The 25,223-nt window shown below is 42.5% G+C and overlaps 2 protein-coding genes across 2 annotated transcripts in view; one reads left to right on the forward strand and one right to left on the reverse strand.

Annotated features, from left to right (window-relative positions):
* LOC106583225 (activin receptor type-1B) overlaps positions 1-17,245 on the forward strand; it is a 41,574-nt gene extending 24,329 nt beyond the window's left edge. The window contains exons 2-9 of the mRNA XM_014167149.3: positions 7,147-7,392; positions 8,873-9,139; positions 9,363-9,593; positions 9,749-9,916; positions 10,365-10,521; positions 10,675-10,799; positions 11,770-11,900; positions 12,585-17,245. Coding sequence (XP_014022624.1) covers positions 7,147-7,392; positions 8,873-9,139; positions 9,363-9,593; positions 9,749-9,916; positions 10,365-10,521; positions 10,675-10,799; positions 11,770-11,900; positions 12,585-12,710 — 1,451 coding nt within the window. The 3' untranslated portion in view covers positions 12,711-17,245. The remainder of the gene's footprint in view (positions 1-7,146; positions 7,393-8,872; positions 9,140-9,362; positions 9,594-9,748; positions 9,917-10,364; positions 10,522-10,674; positions 10,800-11,769; positions 11,901-12,584) is intronic.
* A 772-nt stretch (positions 17,246-18,017) lies between these two features.
* Positions 18,018-24,134, reverse strand: prkag1 (protein kinase AMP-activated non-catalytic subunit gamma 1). The gene is given in 13 exon segments (NM_001141762.1): positions 18,018-19,505; positions 19,718-19,823; positions 20,015-20,161; positions 20,610-20,647; positions 20,757-20,922; positions 21,192-21,318; positions 21,459-21,513; positions 21,609-21,654; positions 21,889-21,947; positions 22,065-22,146; positions 22,249-22,349; positions 22,660-22,711; positions 24,029-24,134. Coding segments are annotated over 12 exon segments (987 nt in total). The 5' UTR covers positions 24,038-24,134; the 3' UTR covers positions 18,018-19,505; position 19,718.
* Between the last annotated feature and the right edge of the window lie 1,089 nt (positions 24,135-25,223).

A 25,223-nucleotide genomic window follows, 5' to 3' on the forward strand; every position in this document is an offset into this window, starting at 1 on the left:
CATGCTTAACACCCAAGCCGTTCTACAATCTAAGCTAGAATGCCCTCAATCTCACACAATCATTAAGGAACCTACCAGGTACAATCCTAAATCCGTAACCATGGGCACCCTCTTAGACACCAACCTGCCCTCTAAATACACCTCTGCTGTCTTCAACCAGGATCTCAGTGATCATTGCCTGCGTGCGTACTGGGTTCGCAGTCAAACGACCACCCCTCATCACTGTCAAACGCTCCCTAAAACACTTCAGCGAACAGGCCTTTCTAATCAGCCTGGCCCGGGTATCCTGGAAGGATATTGACCTGATTTGACTGCCCTTGACCAGCACAAAAACATTCTCCTTCACCCAAATCCAGACAGCTGATGTTCTGAAAGAACTGCAAAATCTGGATCCCTACAAATCAGCTGGGCTAGACAATCTGGACCCTCTCTTCCTAAAATTATCTGCCGCAATTGTTGCAACCCCTATTACTAGCCTATTCAACCTCTTTTGTATCGTCTGAGATCCCCAAAGATTGGAAAGCTGCCGTGGTCATCCCCCTCTTCAAAGGGGGAGACACTCTAGACCCGAACTGTTATAGACCTACAGTGGGGCAAAAAAAGTATTTAGTCAGCCACCAATTGTGCAAGTTCTCCCACGTAAAAAGATGAGAGGCCTGTAATTTTTATCATAGGTACACGTCAACTTTGACAGACAAAATGAGAAGAAAAAAATCCAGACAATCACATTGTAGGATTTTTTTAATGAATTTATTTGCAAATTATGGTGGAAAATAAGTATTTGGTCAATAACAAAAGTTTATCTCAATACTTTGTTATATACCCTTTGTTGGCAATGACACAGGTCAAACGTTTTCTGTAAGTCTTCACAAGGTTTTCACACACTTGCTGGTATTTTGGCCCATTCCTCCATGCAGATCTCCTCTAGAGCAGTGATGTTTTGGGGCTGTCGCTGGGCAACACGGACTTTCAACTCCCTCCAAAGATTTTCTATGGGGTTGAGATCTGGAGACTGGCTAGGCCACTCCAGGACCTTGAAATGCTTCTTACGAAGCCACTCCTTTGTTGCCCGGGCGGTGTGTTTGGGATCATTGTCATGCTGAAAGACCCAGTCACGTTTCATCTTCAATGCCCTTGCTGATGGAAGGAGGTTTTCACTCAAAATCTCAAGTTACATGGCCCCATTCATTCTTTCCTTTACACGGATCAGTCGTCCTGGTCCCTTTGCAGAAAAACAGCCCCAAAGCATGATGTTTCCAGTCCCATGCTTCACGGTATGGTGTTCTTTGGATGCAACTCAGCATTCTTTGTCCTCCAAACACGACGAGTTGCGTTTTTACCAAAAAGTTATATTTTGGTTTCATCTGACCATATGACATTCTCCCAATCCTCTTCTGGATCATCCAAATGCTCTCTAGCAAACTTCAGACGGGCCTGGACATGTACTGGCTTAAGCAAGGGGACACGTCTGGCACTGCAGGATTTGAGTCCCTGGCGGCGTAGTGTGTTACTGATGGTAGGCTTTGTTACTTTGATCCCAGCTCTCTGCAGGTCATTCACTAGGTCCCCCCCGTGTGGTTCTGGGATTTTTGCGGGGTGAGATCTTGCGTGGAGCCCCAGATCGAGGGAGCTTATCAGTGGTCTTGTATGTCTTCCATTTCCTAATAATTGCTCCCACAGTTGATTTCTTCAAACCAAGCTGCTTACCTATTGCAGATTCAGTCTTCCCAGCCTGGTGCAGGTCTACAATTTAGTTTCTGGTGTCCTTTGACAGCTCTTTGGTCTTGGCCATAGTGGAGTTTGGAGTGTGACTGTTTGAGGTTGTGGACAGGTGTCTTTTATACTGATAACAAGTTCAAACAGGTGCCGTTAATACAGGTAACGAGTGGAGGACAGAGGAGCCTCTTAAAGAAGAAGTTACAGGTCTGTGAGAGCCAGAACTCTTGCTTGTTTGTAGGTGACCAAATACTTATTTTCCACCCTAATTTGCAAATAAATTCATTAAAAATCCTACAATGTGATTTTTCTGGATTTTTTTTTCTCATTTTGTCTGTCATAGTTGACGTGTACCTATGATGAAAATTACAGGCCTCTCTCATCTTTTTAAGTGGGAGAACTTGCACAATTGGTGGCTGACTAAATACTTTTTTGCCCCACTGTATATCCATCCTGTCCTGCCTTTTCTAAAATCTTCGAAAGCCAACTTAATAAACAAATCACCGACCGTTTCGAATCCCACCGTACCTTCTCCACTATGCAATCTGGTTTCCGAGCTGGTCAAGGATGCACCTCAGCCACGCTCAAGGTCCTAAACGATATCATAACCGCCATCGATTAAAGACAGTACTGTGCAGCCATCTTCATCGACCTGGCCAAGGCTTTCGACTCTGTCAATCACTGCATTCTTATTGGCAGACTCAATAGCCTTGGCTTCTCAAATGACTGCCTCGCCTGGTTCACCAACTACTTCTCAGAGTTCAGTGTGTCAAAACGGATGGCCTGTTGTCCGGACCTCTGGCAGTCTCTTTGTGGGTGCCACAGGGTTCAATTCTCGGGCCGACTCTTTTCTCTGTATACGTCAATGGTGTCGCTCTTGCTGCTGGTGATTCTCTGATCCACCTCTTCACAGACAACACCATTCTGTATACTTCTGGCCCTTCTTTGGACACTGTGCTAACAAACCTCCAAACGAGCTTCAACGCCATGCAACACTCTTTCCATGACCTCAACTGCTTTTAAATGCTAGTAAAACTAAGTGCATGCTCTTCAACCGATTGCTGCCCGCACCCTCCCGCCCGACTGGCATCACTACTCTGGATGGTTCTGACCTAGAATATGTGGACAACTACAAATTCCTAGGTGTCTGGTTAGACTGTAAACTCTCCTTCGACTCACATTAAGCATCTTCAATCCAAAATTAAATCTACAATCGGCTTCCTATTTCGCAACAAAGCCTCCTTCACTCATGCCGCCAAACATACCCTCGTAAAACTGACTATCCTACCAATCCTTGACTTCGGCGACGTAATTTACAAAATAGCCCCCAACAGACTGCATCCAGTTTGCTGAGTAAAGTATCACAGTGCCATCCGTTTTATCGTGTGTGTGTGTGTGTGTCTCAAAAAAATAAAGGGAACACTTAAACAACACATCCTAGATCTGAATGAAATAAATAATCTTATTAAATACTTTTTTCTTTACATAGTTGAATGTGCTGACAACAAAATCACACAAAAATAATCAATGGAAATCCAATTTATCAACCCATGGAGGTCTGGATTTGGAGTCACACTCAAAATTAAAGTGGAAAACCACACTACAGGCTGATCCAACTTTGATTTAATGTCCTTAAGACAAGTCAAAATGAGGCTCAGTAGTGTGTGTGGCCTCCACGTGCCTGTATGACCTCCCTACAACGCCTAGGCATGCTCCTGATGAGGTGGCGGATGGTCTCCTGAGGGATCTCCTCCCAGACCTGGACTAAAGCATCCGCCAACTCCTGGACAGTCTGTGGTGCAACGTGGCGTTGGTGGATGGAGCGAGACATGATGTCCCAGATGTGCTCAATTGGATTCAGGTCTGGGGAACGGGCGGGCCAGTCCAAAGCATCAATGCCTTCCTCTTGCAGGAACTGCTGACACAGTCCAGCCACATAAGGTCTAGCTTTGTCTTGCATTAGGGGGAACCCAGGGCCAACCGCACCAGCATATGGTCTCACAAGGGGTCTGAGGATCTCATCTCGGTACCTAATGGCAGTCAGGCTATCTCTGGCGAGCACATGGAGGGCTGTGCGGCCCCCCAAAGAAATTCCACCCCACACCATGACTGACCCACCGCCAAACCGGTCATGCTGGAGGATGTTGCAGGCAGCAGAACGTTCTCCACGGCGTCTCCAGACTCTGTCACGTCTGTCACGTGCTCAGTGTGAACCTGCTTTCATCTGTGAAGAGCACAGGGCGCCAGTGGCGAATTTGCCAATCTTGGTGTTCTCTGGCAAATGCCAAACGTCCTGCACGGTGTTGGGCTGTAAGCACAACCCCCACCTGTGGACATCGGGCCCTCATACCACCCTCATGGAGTCTGTTTCTGACCGTTTGAGCAGACACATGCACATTTGTGGCCTGCTGGAGGTCATTTTGCAGGGCTCTGGCAGTGCTCCTCCTGCTCCTCCTTGCACAAAGGCGGAGGTAGCGTTCCTGCTGCTGGGTTGTTGCCCTCCTACGGCCTCCTCCACGTCTCCTGATGTACTGGCCTGTCTCCTGGTAGCGCCTCCATGCTCTGGACACTACGCTGACAGACACAGCAAACCTTCTTGCCACAGCTCGCATTGATGTGCCATCCTGGATGAGCTACACTACCTGAGCCACTTGTGTGGGTTGTAGACTCCATCTCATGCTACCACTAGAGTGAAAGCACCGCCAGCATTCAAAAGTGACCAAAACATCAGCCAGGAAGCATAGGAACTGAGAAGTGGTCTGTGGTCCCTACCTGCAGAACCACTCCTTTATTGGGGTTGTCTTGCTAATTGCCTATAATTTCCACCTGTTGTCTATTCCATTTGCACAACAGCATGTGAAATTTATTGTCAATCAGTGTTGCTTCCTAAGTGGACAGTTTGATTTCACAGAAGTGTGATTGACTTGGAGTTACATTGTGTTGTTTAAGTGTTCCCTTTATTTTTTTGAGCAGTGTATTTTGATTTGTTTAACACTTTGGTTACAACATGATTCCATGTGTTTCATAGTTTTGATGTCTTCTCTATTATTCTACAATGTAGAAAATAGTAAGAAATTAAGAAAAACCCTTGAATGAGTGTCAACTTGACTGGTACTGTATGCATGTACTGTACGTACATACATCCATACATACATACATACAGTACCAGTCAAGTTGACACACCTCTTGACTTTTTCCACATTTTGTTGTTACACCCTGAAATTTAAATTGGATTGAGATTTTGTGACTGATCTACACACTATCCCTTAATGTCAAAGGGGAATTTAGTTTTTAGAATTTTTTTACAAAACTGGAATGTCTTGAGTCAAGTATTCAACCCCTTTGTAATGGCAAGCCTAAATAAGTATGGGAGTAAAAATGTGTCTGTGGCCAATAATGGTTGTTTAACAACAAAGACCAGGGAGATTGCCCAATGGCTCACAAAGAAGGGCACCTATTGATAGAGGGTAAAAAATAAATAAGCTGGCACTGAATATCCCTTTGAGCATGGTGAAGTTATTCCAAAACATGCATCCTGTTTGCAATAAGGCACTAAAGTAATACTGCAACAAAAAAAATGTGGCAAAGGAATTAACTTTTTGTCCTGAACACAAAGAGTTATGTTTGGGGAAAACACAACACGTCACTTAGTACCACTCTTCATACAGTATTTTCAAGCGTGGTGGCTTCATGTTATGGGTATGCTCGTCATCGGCAAGGACTGGGGAGTTATTTAGGATTAAAAGACAAGTAGCCTGATAGAGCTAAGCACAGGCAAAGTCCTAGAGGAAAACCTGGTTCTGTCTGCTTTCTAATAGACAATGGGAGACAAATTCACCTTTCAGCAGAACAATAACCTAAAACACAAGGCCAAATATACACTGGAGTTGCTTACCAAGACCACATTGAATGTTCCTAAGTCCTAGTTATAGATTTGACTTAAATCAGCATGAAAATCTATGGCAAGACTTGAAAATGGCTGTTTAGCAATGATCAACAACCAACTTGACAGAGCTTGAAGAATTAACACAAATAATAATGTGAAATCATGTACTATCCAGGTATGCAAACCTCTTAGACTTATCCAAAACACATATTGACTCAGTGGGTTGAATACATATCTAATCAAGATGCACTGAGTGTTCAAAACATTCCGAACACCTACCCTATCCATAACTTAAACTGACCAAGTGAAAGCTATCACCTCTTATTGATGTCACTTCCACTTTAAATCAGAATAGATGAAGGGGAGGAGACAGGTTATAGAATGATTTTAAAGCCTTGAGACATGGATTGTGTATGTGTGTCATTGAGGGTTAAAGGGCAAGACAAAGGATTTGAGTGCCTTTTGAACAGGGTATGGTAGTAGCTTTCAGTGTGTCAAGAACTGCACTGCTGTTGGGTTTTTTGCACGCAACAGTTTCCTGTGTGTATCAAGAATGGTCCACCACCCAAAGGACATCTAGCAAACTTGACACAACTGTGGGAAGCATTAGAGTCAACATGGGCCAGCATCCCTGTGGAACGCTTTCAACACCTTGTAGTCCATGTCCCGATGAATTGAGGTTGTTCTGAGGGCAAAAGGGGCTGCAGCTCAATTTTAGGTGTGTGTGTGTGTGTGTGTGTGTGTGAACTTTTTTTTTTTTTACGCTGTTAGAGGACCCGGGAAAAAAAGAAAATAACTCTTACGCAGCCTGTCCAAATGGGCTCGGGAGAGGCGCAGGTTGAGTCATGCGTCCTCCGAAACATGACCCGCCAAGCCACGCTCCTTAATGCCCGCCCGCCAGCTGCACCAATGTGTCGGAGGAAAACACCGTTCAACTGATGACCGAAGTCAGCCTGCAGGCACCCGGTCTGCCGCAAGAGCGCGATGAGCCAGGTAAAGCTCCCTCCCGGCCAAACCCTCCCTTAACCCGAATGACGCTGGGCCAACTGTGCACTGCCCTATGGGACACCCGGTCACGGCCAGTTGTGACAGAACCTGGGATCGAACACGGGTCTGTAGTGACGCCTTAAGCACTGAAATGCAGTGCCTTAGACCGCTACGCCACTCGGGAGGCCCCTCCATCCAAGAATTTAAATGGCAGAGACATTTAAAATGGCCACAATTGTTTTGTGGCCCGCCACTGAGTGTGTCTTTTGAAGATGTCGTGCAGTTTGATTTACAGTTGATACACTGTTTCTGGGATGAACCACCTCTGTAGGGTAGGGGTGTTTTTTCATTTGGAGGAACAATGTAATAAACACACCGTTAATCTGTTTGTCTGTAGTCCTATGCTTGGTGGCACTGCTACTGTCTGAGAGCCCTCTGCTGGATATGTACTTGCATCTCATACAGTGGAGGAGTGAAAAATGTCACTTGTGTCAACGCCGGACACAACTTCATAAGCAATTACAAAATATTGAAATTCTGTCTCTTTCTGTTTACAGCTTTGTGGTGTAACTGCACCACGGCCCAGTGTCAGAAGACTGGCTCCCAGTGTGAGACAGACGGGGCCTGCATGGCCTCCACGTCCTTCATCGATGGCCAAGAGCAGCACATTCGTATCTGCATCACCCGGGACAAGCTGGTACCCCCGGGCCAGCCCTTCTACTGCCTGAGCGCTGAGGGCCTCCTCAACACACACTGCTGCTACACTAACTACTGCAACAGCCTCGACCTCAAAGTGCCCTCTGGTGAGCTCCACACATTCCACAGGGATAGGCTATCTGCTGCCACAGAAGACATGGGTCTCAAACATAGTTCACAGAGTTGTGTTTGGGTTGTTATGTTTACTCATTAAATATATACTCAACAAAAATATAAATGCAACATGTAAAGTGTTGGTCCCATGTTTCATGAGCTGAAATAAAAGATCCCAGAAATGTTCCATACGCACAAAAAGCTTATTTCTCTCAAATGTTGTGCACAAATTTGTTTACATCCCTGTTAGTGAGCATTTCTCCTTTGCCAGTATAATCCATCCACCTGACAGGTGTGGCATATCAAGAAGCTGATTAGACAGCATGATCATTACACAGGTGCAACTTGTGCTGGGGACAATAACATTTCCCCAGCACAATGTGCAGTTTTGTTACACAGCACAATGCCACAGATGTCCCAAGTTTTGAGGGAGCGTGCAATTGGCTTGCTGCCTGCAGGAATGTCCACCAGAGCTGTTGCCAGAGAATAAGCCGCCTACAATGTAGTTTTAGAGAATTTGGCAGTACATCCAACCGGCCTCACAACCTCAGACCACGTGTAACCACACCAGCCCAGGACCTCCACATCCGGCTTCTTCACCTGCGGGATCGTCTGAGACCAGCCACAGACAGTTGGTGAAACTGAGTTTGCACAACCAAAGAATTTCTGCACAGACTGTCAGAAACCGTCTCAGTGAAGCTCATCTGCGTGCTCGTTGTCCTCAACACGGTCTTGTATGGCGTCGTGTGGGCGAGCACTTTGCCGATGTCAACGTTGTGAAAAGAGTGGTGGAGGGGTTACGGTATGGGCAGGCACAAGCTGCTGACAATTAACACAATTGCATTTTATTGATGACAATTTGAATGCACAGAGACACCGTGACGAGATCATGAGGGCCATTGTCCTGCCATTCATCCGCCGCCATCACCTCATGTTTCAGCAACATAATGCACAGTCATCATCCATTTGTGCAGAACCTTTGTGACAATTCCTGGAAGCTGAAAATGTCCCAGTTCTTCCATGGCCTGCATAATCACCAGACATGTCATCCAGTGTTTGGGATGCTCTGGATCGATGTGTACGACGGCATGTTCCAGCAACTTCGCACTGCCTTTGAAGAGGAGTGTGACAACATTTCACAGGCCACAATCAACAGCCTGATCATCTCTATATGAAGGAGATGTGTCGCGCTGCATGAAGTAAATGGTGGTCACAACAAATACTGACTGGTTTTCTGATCCACACTGCTAGCTTTTTTTATGCATCTGTTTGTCACAGATACTTATCTGTATTCCCAGTCATGTGAAATCCATAGATTAGGGCCTAATGAATTGATTTAAATTGACTGATTTCCTTATATGAACTGTAACTCAGTAAAATCTTTGAATTTGTAATGTGTTGTGTTTTTATATTTTTGTTCAGTGTAAATGAAATGTGTATTTATTCTCATTGTCTCTCTTCCCTCTTTCTCAGTGACGTTGCGGCCGGGCCTGGGGGGCGGCTTTGGCCCTGACGGTACATGGGGTCCAGTGGAGCTGGTGGCAGTGGTTGCAGGGCCTGTCTGCCTGCTGTGTGTGCTGCTAATCATGGCTGTGTTCCTGTTCCAGTACCACCAGAGGGCCTACAGCCACAGGCAGAGGCTGGAGGTGGAGGACCCCTCCTGTGACCACCTCTACATGGCCAAGGACAAGACCCTGCAGGACCTCATTTACGACATGTCCACCTCTGGATCAGGATCCGGTCAGTACAGCACAGCTGGGGCTCTCTAGGGGTCTGATCGATCTCAATAAATGTGTGACTGTAGCTTTAATGATGTCTTCCATAGATAAAGAAGATCCATAGGGGGAAATGTGGTTGATATTAGGCAATGTGTTTCATTGTCTGACCGCATATTCCTCTCTCTTTTTGCCTTGTCTCTGTGTCCCGTATGCCTCGGTCCTGTCCCTCTTCTGTCTCTGTGCAGGCCTCCCTCTGTTTGTCCAGCGGACGGTAGCCAGGACCATCGTGCTGCAGGAGATCATAGGGAAGGGGCGTTTTGGAGAGGTATGGCGGGGCCGCTGGAGAGGAGGAGACGTGGCGGTGAAGATCTTCTCGTCCAGAGAGGAGCGCTCCTGGTTCCGGGAGGCTGAGATCTACCAGACCGTCATGCTGCGCCACGAGAACATCCTGGGATTCATCGCCGCGGACAACAAAGGTAAACACTGGCCGTCGTCATGTGACATCACATAAAATATATTCCCTTTCGAAAGGCACTTCTTGTAGCTTTCTGGTGTTCAGGTCAGTTTTTCGTATTAGGTGGTGTAGGGTCTAACAATTGGTCTCTAAACTTAGTCTCTCTTTCTCTCATAGATAATGGCACATGGACCCAGCTGTGGCTGGTGTCAGACTACCACGAGTACGGCTCTCTGTTTGACTACCTGAACCGCTACTCCGTCACCATCGAGGGCATGATCAAACTGGCACTGTCTGCTGCCAGCGGCCTGGCACACCTGCACATGGAGATCCTGGGCACACAGGGTGAGTGTGTGTGTGTGGGAGTGTGTTGTACTTGTGCCCATGTGCAAACTGGATTGCATGTTGCTGTATGTGTCAAATCTTCTGGGCTCTTCGATTTGTTCCCTACTCCACCTTTTCCTGGCCTGTGCAAACAGTGAATGTAGGCCATGCTTCCTAGCTGATAGAAACTCCAATTCAGGGTTATTGATTTGCCTAGTTTGATTTGCATAGCAGCCCCTCTAAAGCATCTATTGATAGTTGAGTTATTAACATCATTCAACATGTTTTGAAATGTTGTTGACTGTCATTGGAAGCCAGTGGTTTACTGCAGATAACCATGATCAATGTTTGATTTAAATGAATTGGAAATCATAAACACCTGTTTCACACGAACATGTTACATCATTCCTGACAATCAATGGAACTTCAGTAATTTTCAGGTAGTCTAACTCTCTTTGCCTTCCTCTAGGTAAGCCTGGTATTGCCCACCGGGACCTCAAGTCTAAGAACATCCTGGTGAAGAAAAACAGTACCTGTGCCATCGCTGACCTTGGGCTGGCAGTGCGCCACGAGTCCACCACCGACACCATAGACATCGCTCCCAACCAGAGAGTGGGCACCAAGAGGTACAAACACACATACCATCAACCTTAAGAAGTACTTGATTTCTCAACTTCACCTACTGACACCCCCCCCCCCACACCCCACATCCCACAACACATACCGCCACCTATCAGGGATATAGACCAGCTTACAAATACTTATTTTCTCTGTGTCAGGTACATGGCCCCTGAGGTTCTGGATGAGAGCATCAACATGAGGCACTTTGATTCGTTTAAGTGTGCAGACATCTACGCTCTGGGCCTGGTGTACTGGGAGATCACACGTCGCTGCAATGCTGGAGGTCAGACAGGCTCCCCCTCAGCACACTCTGGCTGGGTTCCAACTGGCACCCTAATTGGCCATATCAGGGATCATCAACTAGATTTAGCCTCGGGACAATTTTTTTTTCTTGAGCGGATGGTCAGGGGGCCGGAACATAATTTGTAGACTGCATATTGACCCAAGAAGCCCAAAGAGATATAATATTTGATTAAAACATCATCTTTGCAAACCTTTCTTATATTTGTATACAATCACATACACTGAATGTACAAAACATGACATAGACTGACCAGGTGAATCCAGGTGAAAGTTATTATCCCTTATTGATTTAACTTGATAAATCCACTTCAATCAGTGTAGATGGAGGAGACAGGTAAAATAATGTTTTTTTTTAACCTTAAGACAATTGAGACATGGATTGTGTATGTGTGCCATTCAGAGGGTGAATGGGCGAGACAAAAGATTTAAGTGCCTTTGAACGAGGAATGGTAGTAGGTGCCAGGCGCATTGGTTTGTGTCAAGAACTGCAACACTGCTGGGTTTTTCATGCTCAACAGTTTCCTGTGTGTATCAAGAATGATCCACCACCCATAGGACATCCAGACAACTTGACACAAGTGTGGGGTCAACATGGGGGGCTGTTCTTAATGTTTTGTACACTCGGTGTATATCTCTCTATTATGCGTGGGAGTACTTTGGAACCGATTTCCAAAATTAAAAAAACTTGAAGCTGATTTGCTGGTGTTTTCAGTCTTTTATGTCCAACAATAAAAAATACAAAAACTTGGGACCAAATAAAATCACCTGTGCGCCGAATTCGGCACGCCAGTTGGGAACCTATTTATTGCCCGTTGGACTCCCTATAGTAGTGCACGATATAGGGAAAAGGATGTCATTTGCGATGCATACAGTATCTCAATGTAGTTAAAAGTTTAATTCATCATCAATTAGAAACTGGGCCTTACCTGACCTTTGACCTCTGCCCCTAGGTATCCATGAGGAGTACCAGCTGCCCTACTATGATCTGGTGCCCTCTGACCCCTCCATAGAGGAGATGAGGAAGGTGGTGTGTGACCAGAAACTACGGCCCAACGTGCCCAACTGGTGGCAGAGCTACGAGGTAGGGACAGACACATGTAGATAGATATGCAAGCTCTTTTAAGGTCAATCAAACAATCCTATTATGATAGCTCAGCAGTTGCTCACTAATATGAAAGTGTCACTGGTTTCTTATAAGTATTACATTGTATACTTGTGTATTTTAAATGAAGTATGTTCATTTGTCGGGCTTGTTCTCTGGGGATGCTTTGGTGGTTTTGATAAGCTTGTTTAGCCCTGTGCATATCTGCATGTATGACTTTATCTAATCTAATTTTCTTCATGTTCGCTCAAGCCTTCATGTTCGCTCAACCCTACTTTATCCCAGAGCTCTAGATAACACACTACATTATCCCAGAGCTCTAGATAACACACTACATTATCCCAGAGCTCTAGATGACACACTACATTATCCCAGAGCTCTAGATAACACACTACATTATCCCAGAGCTTTAGATAACACTCTACATTATCCCAGAGCTCTAGATAACACACTACATTATCCCAGAGATTTAGATAATGCTCTACATTATCCCAGAGATTTAGATAACGCTCTACATTATCCCAGAGATTTAGATAACACTCTACATTATCCCAGAGCTTTAGATAGTGCACTACATTATCCCAGAGATTTAGATAACGCTCTACATTATCCCAGAGCTTTAAGATAACTCTACTTTATCTCTCCTTCTTTTCCTCCCCCCAGGCCCTGCGTGTAATGGGGAAGATCATGAGGGAGTGTTGGTACGCCAACGGAGCCGCCCGCCTCACCGCCCTGCGCATCAAGAAGACCCTGTCCCAGCTGAGTGTCCAGGAGGACATCAAAGTCTGAGAGGGTTCCGTCCCAAAGACCTGAGAAGAGCGCTAGGGACCCTGTCCCGCACTAAAGTATACTAAGAGAGAAAGAGCGGGGGACAGTGTCTTTTCCAATGAATGCACAAGCTAACAAAAGAAAAGAATGCAATGACAAAAGCAAAATGTAAAAAGAACACTATATTAAAACTTTCCTGCCAGTCTTTTTAAAGCCACCACTGTTTGAGTTGTGACAAGCCCTACCTCGCCTATTCAGCCAAAACTACTGTCCTTCCCTGTCCCCAACCTACCCCACCCTTCTGTCCCTGCAGCCCCCCTTCCCCGTTCTGTTCCTACTAAAATGGCTGCCAACGCAATTACTACTACTACTACTACTACTACTACTACTACTACTACTACTACTACTACTACTGCCCCTGACAATGCCCATGTTAATCTCAATGGCAGGATATATACTGTATACAACTGTGTATTTATTAACAGAATGTGTAATTTCATTCTAAACCTTTTTTCTTTCTTTTTTTTTTGTTCTTTTTTTTAGTAACTTTCCCCAAAGACTTATCAAAGGACACTAATGGATACCCTATACATTAATTTATTTTTGTTCTGTTTGTCTTTATACTGTATTCATGTTGACTCGATGTTGGGAGAGGTCTGACTGTTTTCAGTGTTTTCTTTGTCAGGGAGTATATAAGGGGAAAGTAAAGTCTTTCTATGAATGCTGTGTAGGGGTCATTCCACCAATTCAGTGCCTTTTGAGATATCTAACTTGGTGGGGGAAAAAAATGTTGGATTTCTCCACATTTTTACATTCTGTCATAAAGAGCACATGTTCAACTTAATAAAAAAAACATGTTTTCCCATCTCAAGGTTAAATCAAAAAAATAAAAATAAATAAATAAAAAAAGACTAGTATGTGCCTAATAAAGTATATAGGTTGACTAACAGTGTTGACGATTTCCTCTTAAATCAGCCATGAATCCTCTTGTGACAGGGGAAATGGAAGCTTATTGTGTGCAACAGGGAGGGGCAATTGAATGCAAGCTCTTCACAAAAATATTTTAAAGATTCTAGCATGTCTATCTATGAGTAACATGGTTGATGTGTTATACTTGACCCACTCAGTTTCCCACCACAAAACACCAGAAAATGGCCAGAAAGAGTAGAACCTGCTCACTTGCTTTTACACTATTAGATGTTCAGAGTTCCACCATATTAAAAAGAGAGTTCAGCTCATGTAACAGGGTATTTTTATTCTCCTTAAAATTAATCATCACATTTTAAAATATATAATAATCTTCAGAAATGACTTTGTCAAAGCAAAAAAATAAATAAGGGAGCAATGTTGAGGTTAAAACCTCTACGGGATCGGTGTCCCTATCCCGGGACAGTTGAGATAACGTGCGCTAATGTGATTAGCATGACGTAAGTAACAGTAAACTTTCCAGGACATAGACATGTCTTATATGGGCAGAAGTTTAAATTCTTGTTAATCTAACTGCACTGTCCAATTTACAGTAGCTATTAGAGTAAAAAAATACCATGCTATTGTTTGAGGAGAGTGCACAACACACAACTTTTATCACAGCAACTGTTTTGATACATTCACCTCTGAAGGTAAATAATGTACTTACATTCAGTAATCTTGCTCTGATTTGTCATCCTGAGTGTCTCAGAGATAAAATGTAGGAACTGGGTTCTACAGTTTGAACCCCTACTGTCTCTGCTCCACACCCACCCCACCCGGCCATCTAGATGTGTGAAAGTTAGATGATGGCTCATTAGCTTATACACTATGACATTCCTGGGAGTGTGTACACTTAAATGTTGTATTACCATATCATTTTCTGTATGTTCTCTATAGTTATCTACTTGAAAATGTATCAATTGACCAGTTCGGGCACATTTGGGCAAACTTGATACAAAATATTGTCCAGTATTGCTATGCTTCACTGGATCAATCTGAAACTTTGCACACACACTGCTAAATTGCACCTAAACTGCAATATTATATTATGGCCTTTCTCTTGCATTTCAAAGATGGAGAGAGAAAAAATAGAAATCGCATGTTTTTTTTGTTCGTATTATCTTTTACCAGATCTAATGTGTTGTTCTCCTACACTAATTTCACATTTCCACAAACTGTTTCCTTTCAAATGGTATCAAGTATGTGCACATCATTGCTTCAGGCCCTGAGCTATAGGCAGTTAGATTTGGGTATGTCATTTTAGATGAAAACTGGAAGGAAAAAAGGGTCCGATCCTTAAGAGGTTTTAAGTGGGTAAAAATCTTTCTGGAAGTCAGAGGGTGCATGGAGGGACAATTCAAAATGCTGGCACTTTAACAGAAACTCTGATTGAATTCTCCCTGTGGTCTATATTAAAGGGTACATCATTGAATATAACAGTCTTTTAAAATTCAATATTGGTGCACAATTTCTATTTAAAATATTAAAGGGAAGCAAAAGGCACTCATTTGTGGAAATGATCAAGTTGTAGACGGAGCTCTCTGTTGTACACATAAACTAAGAAATTGTTTTTAAAATCAATGAGGACCAAGTCTTCCTCATTTATCGGGTCATGTTATCTATCATTTATGGTAGCAGTGGACTATGAGTCATTGAGAGATCAGCTTACATAGATTTAAAGAAACTATGTTTCCCATTACTACATCCATTGTTGTAATGGAACTCCTATTGCCCACTCAGAGGCAGGAGTGGTCCATACAAACACCTGGCTCTATGGTATTTCATGACGATGGACTGTATTGTAGCCATTTTGTAAACACATAAATTGTTGTTATGATTATTTTATTTTTTCTCACAATACCTCCATGTATGTTTCCCCTCATGTTATATTCTCCCTGACCGAGTATTATCACTGTACATACGATAACTTTTTTAGGTGTGACTATATATGACCCTTTTTTGAGTTTCCATTGATATTTTAATAATGTTTTGGAATGTTTGCCAACAGTTACACTGATTACTGGTCTTGGATGGGAGACAATTGGAGAGGCTTATGTGCTGTCAATCATCCACTGATAAACCAATGGAATATCTACAAAGCAACACTACTGTACACTGAGTCATTGAAAGCACATACTGAGTCCCTCCTATTTGATGTCTCCCATTACTATAGAACAGTATTTGATTTTTAATCTATTCCACTCCATATTCATAAATTATACCCCACCTACATTACCTCTTTGATATGCAAATTGTAAATAGTTTGTATGATGGATGATGATTTATCTGTCAAAAATCTTGTTTTCACCATGTATTTTGTTTTCAGGAAAATAATATGTACTGTTAAATTTGTCGCTTTATTTTATTTTTTGTTGAGCACAAACTCAAAAGGTACTGCTGACGTGAAGTCTCCATCCTTGTGTTCTTAATCCTGCCAGTTTATTGTTAGTTCCTAGAAAAGGCTCTACAGGGCCAATATGTGCACTACTCACTCCACCTCAACCAAACTGTTCTCAACACTGTTTTACTGCAGATCACAGCAGTGACAACAGAGGGTGTTTATAATATATTAATTAAGCATTTTAATCACAGTTCTTCAGATTTGGTGATTGGTAAATAACTGTCACAGATTTCTTCACATTTTCATAAAGCTTAGTAACAGTGAGGAGTCACCAGACCCTCTGTAAAGAGTGCTTATTCAGTGTGGCTGTAGCACAAAAAGATTGTTGTTAAACTTTTTTGTGGTAAAATTAATACTACTGATACTTATCAATGCTGTTCCCCAGGAAATATGTATGGCCTGTATGCATTTATTTGATTTAATTTGTGTTAGTTTATGACCATGTCACACTCGCCTGTACTGTATATTATTTGTTTATAGTTCTTGGGAGATGTCCAAGAGGACTTGGCGTGTGTACATGTGCATATTTTTCCTGAAAATGTGGTTGCTTATGTTTTTGGCTGTGAGTGGTAGACGGAGCCTGGGTGTTGTCTGCGTACTGTTAGGTGAGTTGAGATTTTCTGTCCTTGGTCGGGGAGTGATCCTATGTAAACGTCATAGGCCATGGATGGGATGTGTCTCTATGGCCTTGTTTTGAGCACATACTGTTAAGGGGAATTATGACAAGATGAAATGTTGTATGCTGTTGTATTGCACTATGGAGTGTTTAAGCAGTAAGGCACGAGGTGGTGTGGTATATGGCCAATATACTACAGCTAAGGGCTGTTCTTATGCGCAACGCAGAGTTCCTGGACACAGCCCTTAGCCGTGGTATATTGGCAATATACCTCCGAGGTGCCTTATTGCTATTATAAACTGGTTACCAACATAATTAGAGCAGTAAAAAGAAATGTTTTGTCATACGGTCTGATATACCACGGCTGTCAGCCAATCGGCATTCAGTGCTCGAACCACCCAGTTAATGAAGCGACGAATGATAACGCCCAGGTCTCTTTGTCCAGACATCTGGACAAAGAAATCAAAATACGATTTTAAAACCAAGTGAAAATCTTTTCAGGACTAGTATCCAATCATGTATATAGGTAATATTATATAGCCTATAGTAATAAATACAACTGTTTTCCTACATAGTTTTTGTCTTTATTTGCTCACACCAGTATGTACACCTAATGCAAAAACAGTTTATAATACTGCATTTGTGTATGCATCTTCCAATGTTTTTCAGATGCAACCTTAATTGTGTCTTCCTTCTTAATTCCCTGTAAAAATGCTTTGTCCACAGTTGCTGATTCGTGTGGTCAGCAGTCTCATTACCCTGATTTAGGACTAGATTGTATCAGATCTGCACTAGCCTACACCCGCGTAGCAGTAGTTTGAGGTCAGCAGTGCTTTAGAGCCGTCAAATCCACAAGCGACTCCCGGCATTGTACCTAAAGCAGACATTGCCATTGGCTGTATGGTGTTTGTATTTAAAGATCTCCATTAGCTGCTGCCAAGACAGCAGCTACTCTTCCTGGGGTCCAGCAACAAAGGCATTTCCATTAAGATAAATCCCATGCAGACTTGATAAAAATCCTCATTTTGTTTAATGAGTGTCATTTCTATATAGCCTACACTTTCTCGTTTGGAAATGAACGAGTGAGACGGGTGTGGCTTTTTGACAATGACCAGCTGCTCACCGATTTGAACATTTGAAAGCGCCAACGCAGGTACACCGCCGACATCTGCTATCGCCGGTTAATTCTTCATCTGATTAAATCTAGGCCATAGTGTTACATCACATCCTGCTCGTCCCCACAACCGCCGACTGACCTACACCCACTCAGTTACACATCAACCCTACTGCTTCACCAAGACAAAACATTCAGAAGTGCATACATGTCAAAAACAACCCCATGTAAGAGAAATAATATTTATTGCTCATGCATCAAACTAGAACTTCACATGAGTAGTAGAAAAAAAGACAGCATTTACATACTTGTACTCATCTTATTCATACCAAAAGTCAATTTTGAAAAGTAAAAATGTTAAAATGTACTGACTCAATGGCCCAAGGAAGTCCTTTTCATAAGTCGAGATTGGTTTGCCCTCAGAATGTAAAAAGAAGAAAGAAAATGGTGGCGGTAATGAAAAGGCTAAAATTGAATCCTATAACAAGGATGAAAGAAAATGGAATAGACACAGCAAAAAGATAATGTCTAATGCTTCACTGATATACCCCCAATAACAATCATGATGATAGCGCAGAAGCACTTAACATCCAATCAGAAGGACTAGAAAAGGCTCACAAGCAAAAGTGAACGAATCCATCGTAATCAATCCACACACTCACGCTACATGTTGTTGAAAACTGTCTAAAGAAATATTGTTGGGATTGGGAAATGAGTAAAACTTAAAAAGGCAAAATAATTTCTCATGTAGCTCTAGAATGACTTTGAGGAACAAGGCCCTAACAGCAGCCTTATGTTATGGTTCACGGTGTAGCACTTTCTTCAGTCTTCGGAGTCCAACTGAATGCATGTCAAGACAAACAAGGACACACTGACTAAACCCCCCCCCCAAAAAAACTAAATAAGAGCACTTTAGCAACAGAAATAAACATAAAACATTGTTATATTTACAAATATTAATTGGTTGTGCATCAATATATAAAGGAGTACAACTCTAAAATGACATCTACAGCAGTTCCATCTCCGACAATCCAGACTTTCCAGCGGAGTTGCCGTTGTAGATTTGTATATCTTCAAGTTCCACTGTGACATTCTTTAACCTGCGATCCATGATTGGCTGGCTAGTTGTGCTTTAGAGATACCAGACCTATAAGGATGATGGGTGAAGGAATGCTGCTCAGTTTCGGGCCAGGGAGGGAAGTTATGGACTCCTCTCTCCAGTGTATCTACAGACCAAATGGGAGAGAATAGGTGGGGAATGGATTTGTCTGAGAAGTGGCAAATTGATCCCCATCATTCCTGTACTGTATAGGTCCGCCACTTGTATTTACAGAGGAGAGACACTAGGTTGTGTTGGGCTGCCCAGAATGGACATACAGCGCCACTCCATTGGCTACTTCTGGTCCTGCTTCTTGTTTGGGTCTTTTTGGTTGCTTGGGTTTTGGCTTGGTTTACAGTGTTCCTGTATGTCCCTTGTTACTGTACGCGTCTATATTGCTGGATTGAGAAAGTCAATGAGACTTCACATTTGTAATCCGAGAGAAAGATGTCCTCCTGTGTTGTAGATGTACATTTCTACATGAGGGGATGTAGAAGATTCTTATCTTTTCCTCTCTCGCGTCACTCCTCTTTCTCCCTCTTCCCAGATCGTCATTTTCTCTATCCTTCCTCATCTTTTTGGAGGAATATTTCCTTTATCACTCCCTCAAGCAGTACCTGAAATACAAAACACCAGATGAATCTTTAGTTCAACTTGACAATTATTTAAATCCTTTAAAAAAAAATATATATATATATATATAAAATAAAAAATCACAAAACAATTTACAGGTAAGACATTACCTCTCAGAACTGAGTTGAAGCTAAATTACATTCACATTGTTTTCATTTGATTTATCAAGGTCAGTGAATAGAGAAGGTTTGTTTACCTTAGTCTGCTTCTTCATTAGTGAGAACCAGTGCCTGGAGGATGTCTGAGAGAGAGACGATGCCCTTCACCACCTCCTGCTCATCGACCACCACCAGCCTGTGCACCTGAGAGAGAAGATAGAGACAGAAAAACAAAACCATAAGTTAAACTAAAAGCCAAGAATAGATCTCAGCACCTGTGTGTATTACATTGTGTGTACTACTTCTATTGACCTAAACAAACGCCCAGGAAACGATTTAAATTGTCGACCCAAACAATAATAAAGTGTATACACAGGTGTCTCCAGCTCTCTCACCTCTGCCTCCACCAATCTGTTGATGATGGACTCCAGTGTGTCGTGTGTGTTGCAGGTGAGCACTCCCTCAAAATACTGAGAGCGGTGCTGTAAAGCTTTGGTCACAGTCACATCCAGGTTGTTGTACATCTTCTCTGCTGCTAGGTTCTGTGTGGGGGACATTATTACTTCTCAATGCTGCTTGTGTTCAGTACTGTATTTGGATAGCAGAGATGAAAACACACAGACAGACACATACTGTCATCTAGGGGTTAGTGGAGTCCAGTGCAGAGTGAGCCCACTTGCTCTTGTTTCCTCAGGCTAAAGGCTAATAAACCCCAGCCAGTCCGCTGGTCGATAACAGCCCACAGGCTCTATATACTGCCTGCCCACTGGGTAAGAGACCCATTGATCTAGAACAGGAGAGACTTACTTTGGTCTGCACTGAATTCTTTGCCTTTATAAAATACTCTTACAGCACAAGGATACAGACAATTTTGGTTACGGTCTTTCTGTTTCGTCTCATTGTCGGTCTCTCACAAACAATATTTTCTGCTAACCAGTGACTATTCTGTTTAAATACCACCCATTGGTAGCACAGCTGTTCAGTACTTACAATGACATCAAATTTGGAGTAAATGTCCACCACTCGTCCTGTGTGTGAGAGAGAGAAACATGGGTACATGAGAACTACCTACCATTTACAACAGGAGAGTGTCTGGGTCAGACATGTTTAACCAACTGTCCCGTCTCCCTAACTTACCGTTGTCATCAACGACAGGCAAGGCAGACACTCTCTGGTCCACGAAGATGCCCAGTGCTGTGTAGAGGGGTGTGTCAGAACGCACCACTGCAATCTTATGGAATGTTCCGATGCCAAGCTCCTCTAGAGTCTGGCCTAAGAAGGCAGGTTTCGCCATCTCCGATATCTGGGAGGAAAATAACACACAATGTTCCACTAATGCAAGTGGCTTGAAAAATACATAGAAATGAAACACGGTATATTACCTCAAAAGAATGAATAAACACTTGTGTGGACTTCATTAACAAGGCCTACAGTTGTAACAGTGCTCTTGTCCTACCTTACCTACTGCCGAGAATGAGACATTGAGATGTCAAGGAACAGCAGATGATAAAATGTGGTAAAAGAGATGAACGGGCAGAGTGTAAGAAAGAGAGGATCACAAGAAAGACTCACAAAGAGCTTGAGGAACTTGAGGATCCTTTTGTGAGTGAGGATGTATAGGGTGTTCCCTGTCAGAGGGTCGACCACAGGCAGCCTGTGGATCTTATTCTTCAGCAGAGACGATACAGCATCATACAGACTGAAACAGGGAGGAAGCGGAAATTGTATACACGCGTGTCAGTATCAAACAGTGCCAGTAAGTAACCGAATTGATCTCAAGCTGATTGAACTAACTGTCCAGTGACAACCCTCAACATCTCGCCATGGCAGTAGACCCACCTTGCGTTAGGGGATATGCTGACGAGGGGCTTGAAGGAGTCTTGAAGGTAGACTTCTATGGTGAAGGAGAACAGAATAGGTACTAGTTAATTCACTGGCTCCAGAAGGCTATCAGTCACTTATTATTACACAGTTAATGAATGCCCTTACCTCTCCACGTCTCTATCTTGTGCTCCTCCAGCTCATATATCTGCACCTGAAACATTAGAACAGGAGAAAGTGCTGACTAAAATAACAAGGAGGGTGAGAGGCATGAAGGTCAACTGTTCAATAGACAGAAGGATGTGCGCTGCAAATCACGTGTTGTGCCTTTTCACCCTCTACCACCACTATGATTCAAAATGTGAAATTGAGATAGGGTATCCTATAAACAAGCAAACACAGAAACAGTGGACGTCGAGGGCAGGCTGAAAGCTAGGACAGGCCTTACCAAAGGAGACTTGTAGTAGCGATGGAGGATGTTGATGAAGTCTGTGATGGTCAGCATACCTGCAGTGAGAGATCAGCAGGAGAACACTGTCACCAGAGTCCAAAGGGACTCTACTCATTGTGCATTCGAAATCTGCCAAAAGCCCAGCCAGCAAAAGTGATGGACTCTATTCTTACCTACAAAACACTGCTTCTTACTGTCCCAGAGTGGCGCTGCTCTCACCCCATTGGACACCAGAGCGAAAAACGCCTTCTTTACCTATGGAGATATGAACACAGTTATACACACACAAACACAAAGCAGCATCTTTGGTACAGATTTATTTGACAGGATGGAGTTAAAAGCAGGATGTGGTCTTGCCTGCAGTGAAGTATCGAACACCACCAACTTGGAGCTGGTAGGGACCAAGTCATAGCACCGATGAGACTTCATAAACCTGGTGTAGACATTATAATCTGGGTCTGAGGAGAATGAGGAGGAAAGGGAAAGGGTTCAACTTACTGTCCATTCCTTATACGCATTTACAATTGTAATAGTTTTGTATTTAAAAAGAGCTGCCTCAATAGATTCCAGAATTTATCACAATGTCACACTTTCAGGATTCCTTCCAACATAGGCAAAAGAATGCTTTTTAAAAACTCATGTAAAAGAAAAGCACATTAACAATTTCTCACCATGCATAGGATTAAGATTACCTCATCATGCATCGCTATTTATCCTTTCATTGCTGTCTATTACACTATGCATTAACAGTAAAAGGTGGCTCTTTACCTCCTAGAAGTGGCTCCTTTTTACAATCCACATCATCAACAGCAAGTGGAATCTGAAAGAGAGTATAAGTTCATTGACTCATTTCCCCCAGGCAAGGCAAAATTCTAAGGAAATGAAATATCTTATGTTCTCTACAAGAACCCAAGGCTTTTTATATTAATTACCACCAATGTGTTAGTCATGGATAATCATTGCATAGTTATATCAGGAATATAAAGTACATTTACATTTTACATTTACGTCATTTAGCAGACGCTCTTATCCAGAGCGACTTACAAATTGGTGCAGTCACCTTATGATATCCAGTGGAACAACCACTTTACAATAGTACATCTATATCTTTTTTTTTTGGGGGGGGGGGGGGGGGGGGGTGTTAGAAGGATTACTTTATCCTATCCCAGTAGCCAACATACTGCTGTTTGAAAGTGGTTAAATGTTTGATCACTCCTCCTAATCAGCAACAAACACTCTCTGCACCAACACAAATGGCTTTATTTAGCCACTACTGAGGAATGGGAGTAATTATGTGACTGTCCTTGTCACATTTAGATATAAGAACCTTTGGACAGAAAAGGTAGCCAACAAAGCTTAGCTGGATCATAGCTCAGATATTAGACAGTTCATGCAGTCAATGTAACATTAAAGGAAAAATCTGCACAAAAAAAACAACAACTAGTATTTAGGTCATTTGTCCACTGCTGATACAGTCCCACAATGTTTTGTGTGACAGCAGTCAACTTTTCAAGATATTGGACATTCAAAGAGCAATGCCACTTGCCACATCATCATATGATGCATTTTCGATCATCATGATATAGCAAGTGTCACTTGCTTCCTGAAAGTCTAATACCTTGAAAACTTGACAACTGGCATGCAAAACATTGTGGGACTGTATCAACAGTGGACTAATTAAAAAATATAGTTCGAGTGGATTTTCCCTTTAACACGACAGGTAATGTTATCTCACCTAGTTCGCCATGTAGAAGACAAAGCATCTTAACCTCTCTGAAATGATAACTAGGGCTTAACAATGTCAACAGCTAATGATGGCCTACAATTTGGTATTTTAAGAGGTCATGATGTAAACTAGTACTGTAACGTTAACTAACTAAGGTTACTGGCTGGAATGTGAACACAACAGATGCAGCAAACTAACGACGTTAGCTAACTAGTTACGCAGGCTTCCAGTAGTTATGACACACAACCACAGATAACCAAGCTAATCTTGCTGGCTTAGCCTGGCTAGCTAATCATGTATCATCTTGAATGTAGCTAGCAAACATCAAGTACTGTGATTGGCTAGCTAGGGTAGGCTAACGTTATTAGATAGCTAGTTTAGCCTTGCTGGCGGTGTAGCTAAGCTACTTACACACTCCATATTCCATGCACTGGCTCGCCCTTGCTTGATCCTGTAAGGTAGCGTCGTAACCACTGTTTCTCACGACGGACTTCTTCCCGAGGTATATACGTTATTTGTTAAACTGGAGCTAGACGACGAGAGACAAGCATTGAAACTCCCCGGAAGCGCGAGAGATTGCCCTCTCTACTTGACTTCCGATTACGCATGACCGCGAAAAAAGTGTGAGTCGGGGTGCTCGGGAGATCCCACCCTCAAAGTCAAAATTGGCTATTATCGTAAAAAATCATGAAAAAAAAGTGCTTTTTGGTCTTCATTTAAGGTTAGGGGTAGGCATAAGGTTAGCAGTGTGGTTAAGGTTAGGTTTAAAATCTGACTTTAATAAGATACATTGTAGAAATATGTTTCTCTTTTTATGTCCGTCACTGACAATAACCACATTTCCATCCACAGTTTTTATGGTAGTAAAGTCATACAGTATATATATATATATATATATATATATATATATATATATATATATATATATATATATATATATATATATATACAGTATATATACATACAGTATAGTAAAGTCATACAGTATATATATATATATATATATATATATATATATATATATATATATATATATATATATATATATATATATATACATACAGTATATATACATACAGTATAGTAAAGTCATACAGTATATATATATATATACTGTATGACTTTACTACCATAAAAACTGTGGATGGAAATGTGGTTATTGTCAGTGACGGACATAAAAAGAGAAACATATTTCTACAATGTATCTTATTAAAGTCAGATTTTAAACCTAACCTTAACCACACTGCTAACCTTATGCCTACCCCTAACCTTAAATGAAGACCAAAAAGCACTTTTTTTCATGATTTTTTTACGATAATAGCCAATTTTGACTTTGAGGGTGGGATCTCCCGAGCACCCCGACTCACACTTGTTTCCATCACGACAAATGTGATGGAAACAGTACTTTCGGTAGAATTTTTTAAATACCAAGAGATAATTTGTTCGTTGGACATGGTGGGATCTTTTTGTGTAAATGTGGAGTGGCAATGACATGGTGTGTAGTCCTCCCACTATGACTAGAGAAATCATGCAGTTAATAGAGCCCCACAGTGGAGGTGTCATAACAGCCATAGAAACTAGCGGTCAAACATGGAAATGGTTCCAA

The sequence above is a fragment of the Salmo salar genome, chromosome 22 (genome assembly GCF_965601325.2).
Source record: "Salmo salar chromosome 22, fSalSal1, whole genome shotgun sequence".
NCBI classification, from domain to species: domain Eukaryota; kingdom Metazoa; phylum Chordata; class Actinopteri; order Salmoniformes; family Salmonidae; genus Salmo; species Salmo salar.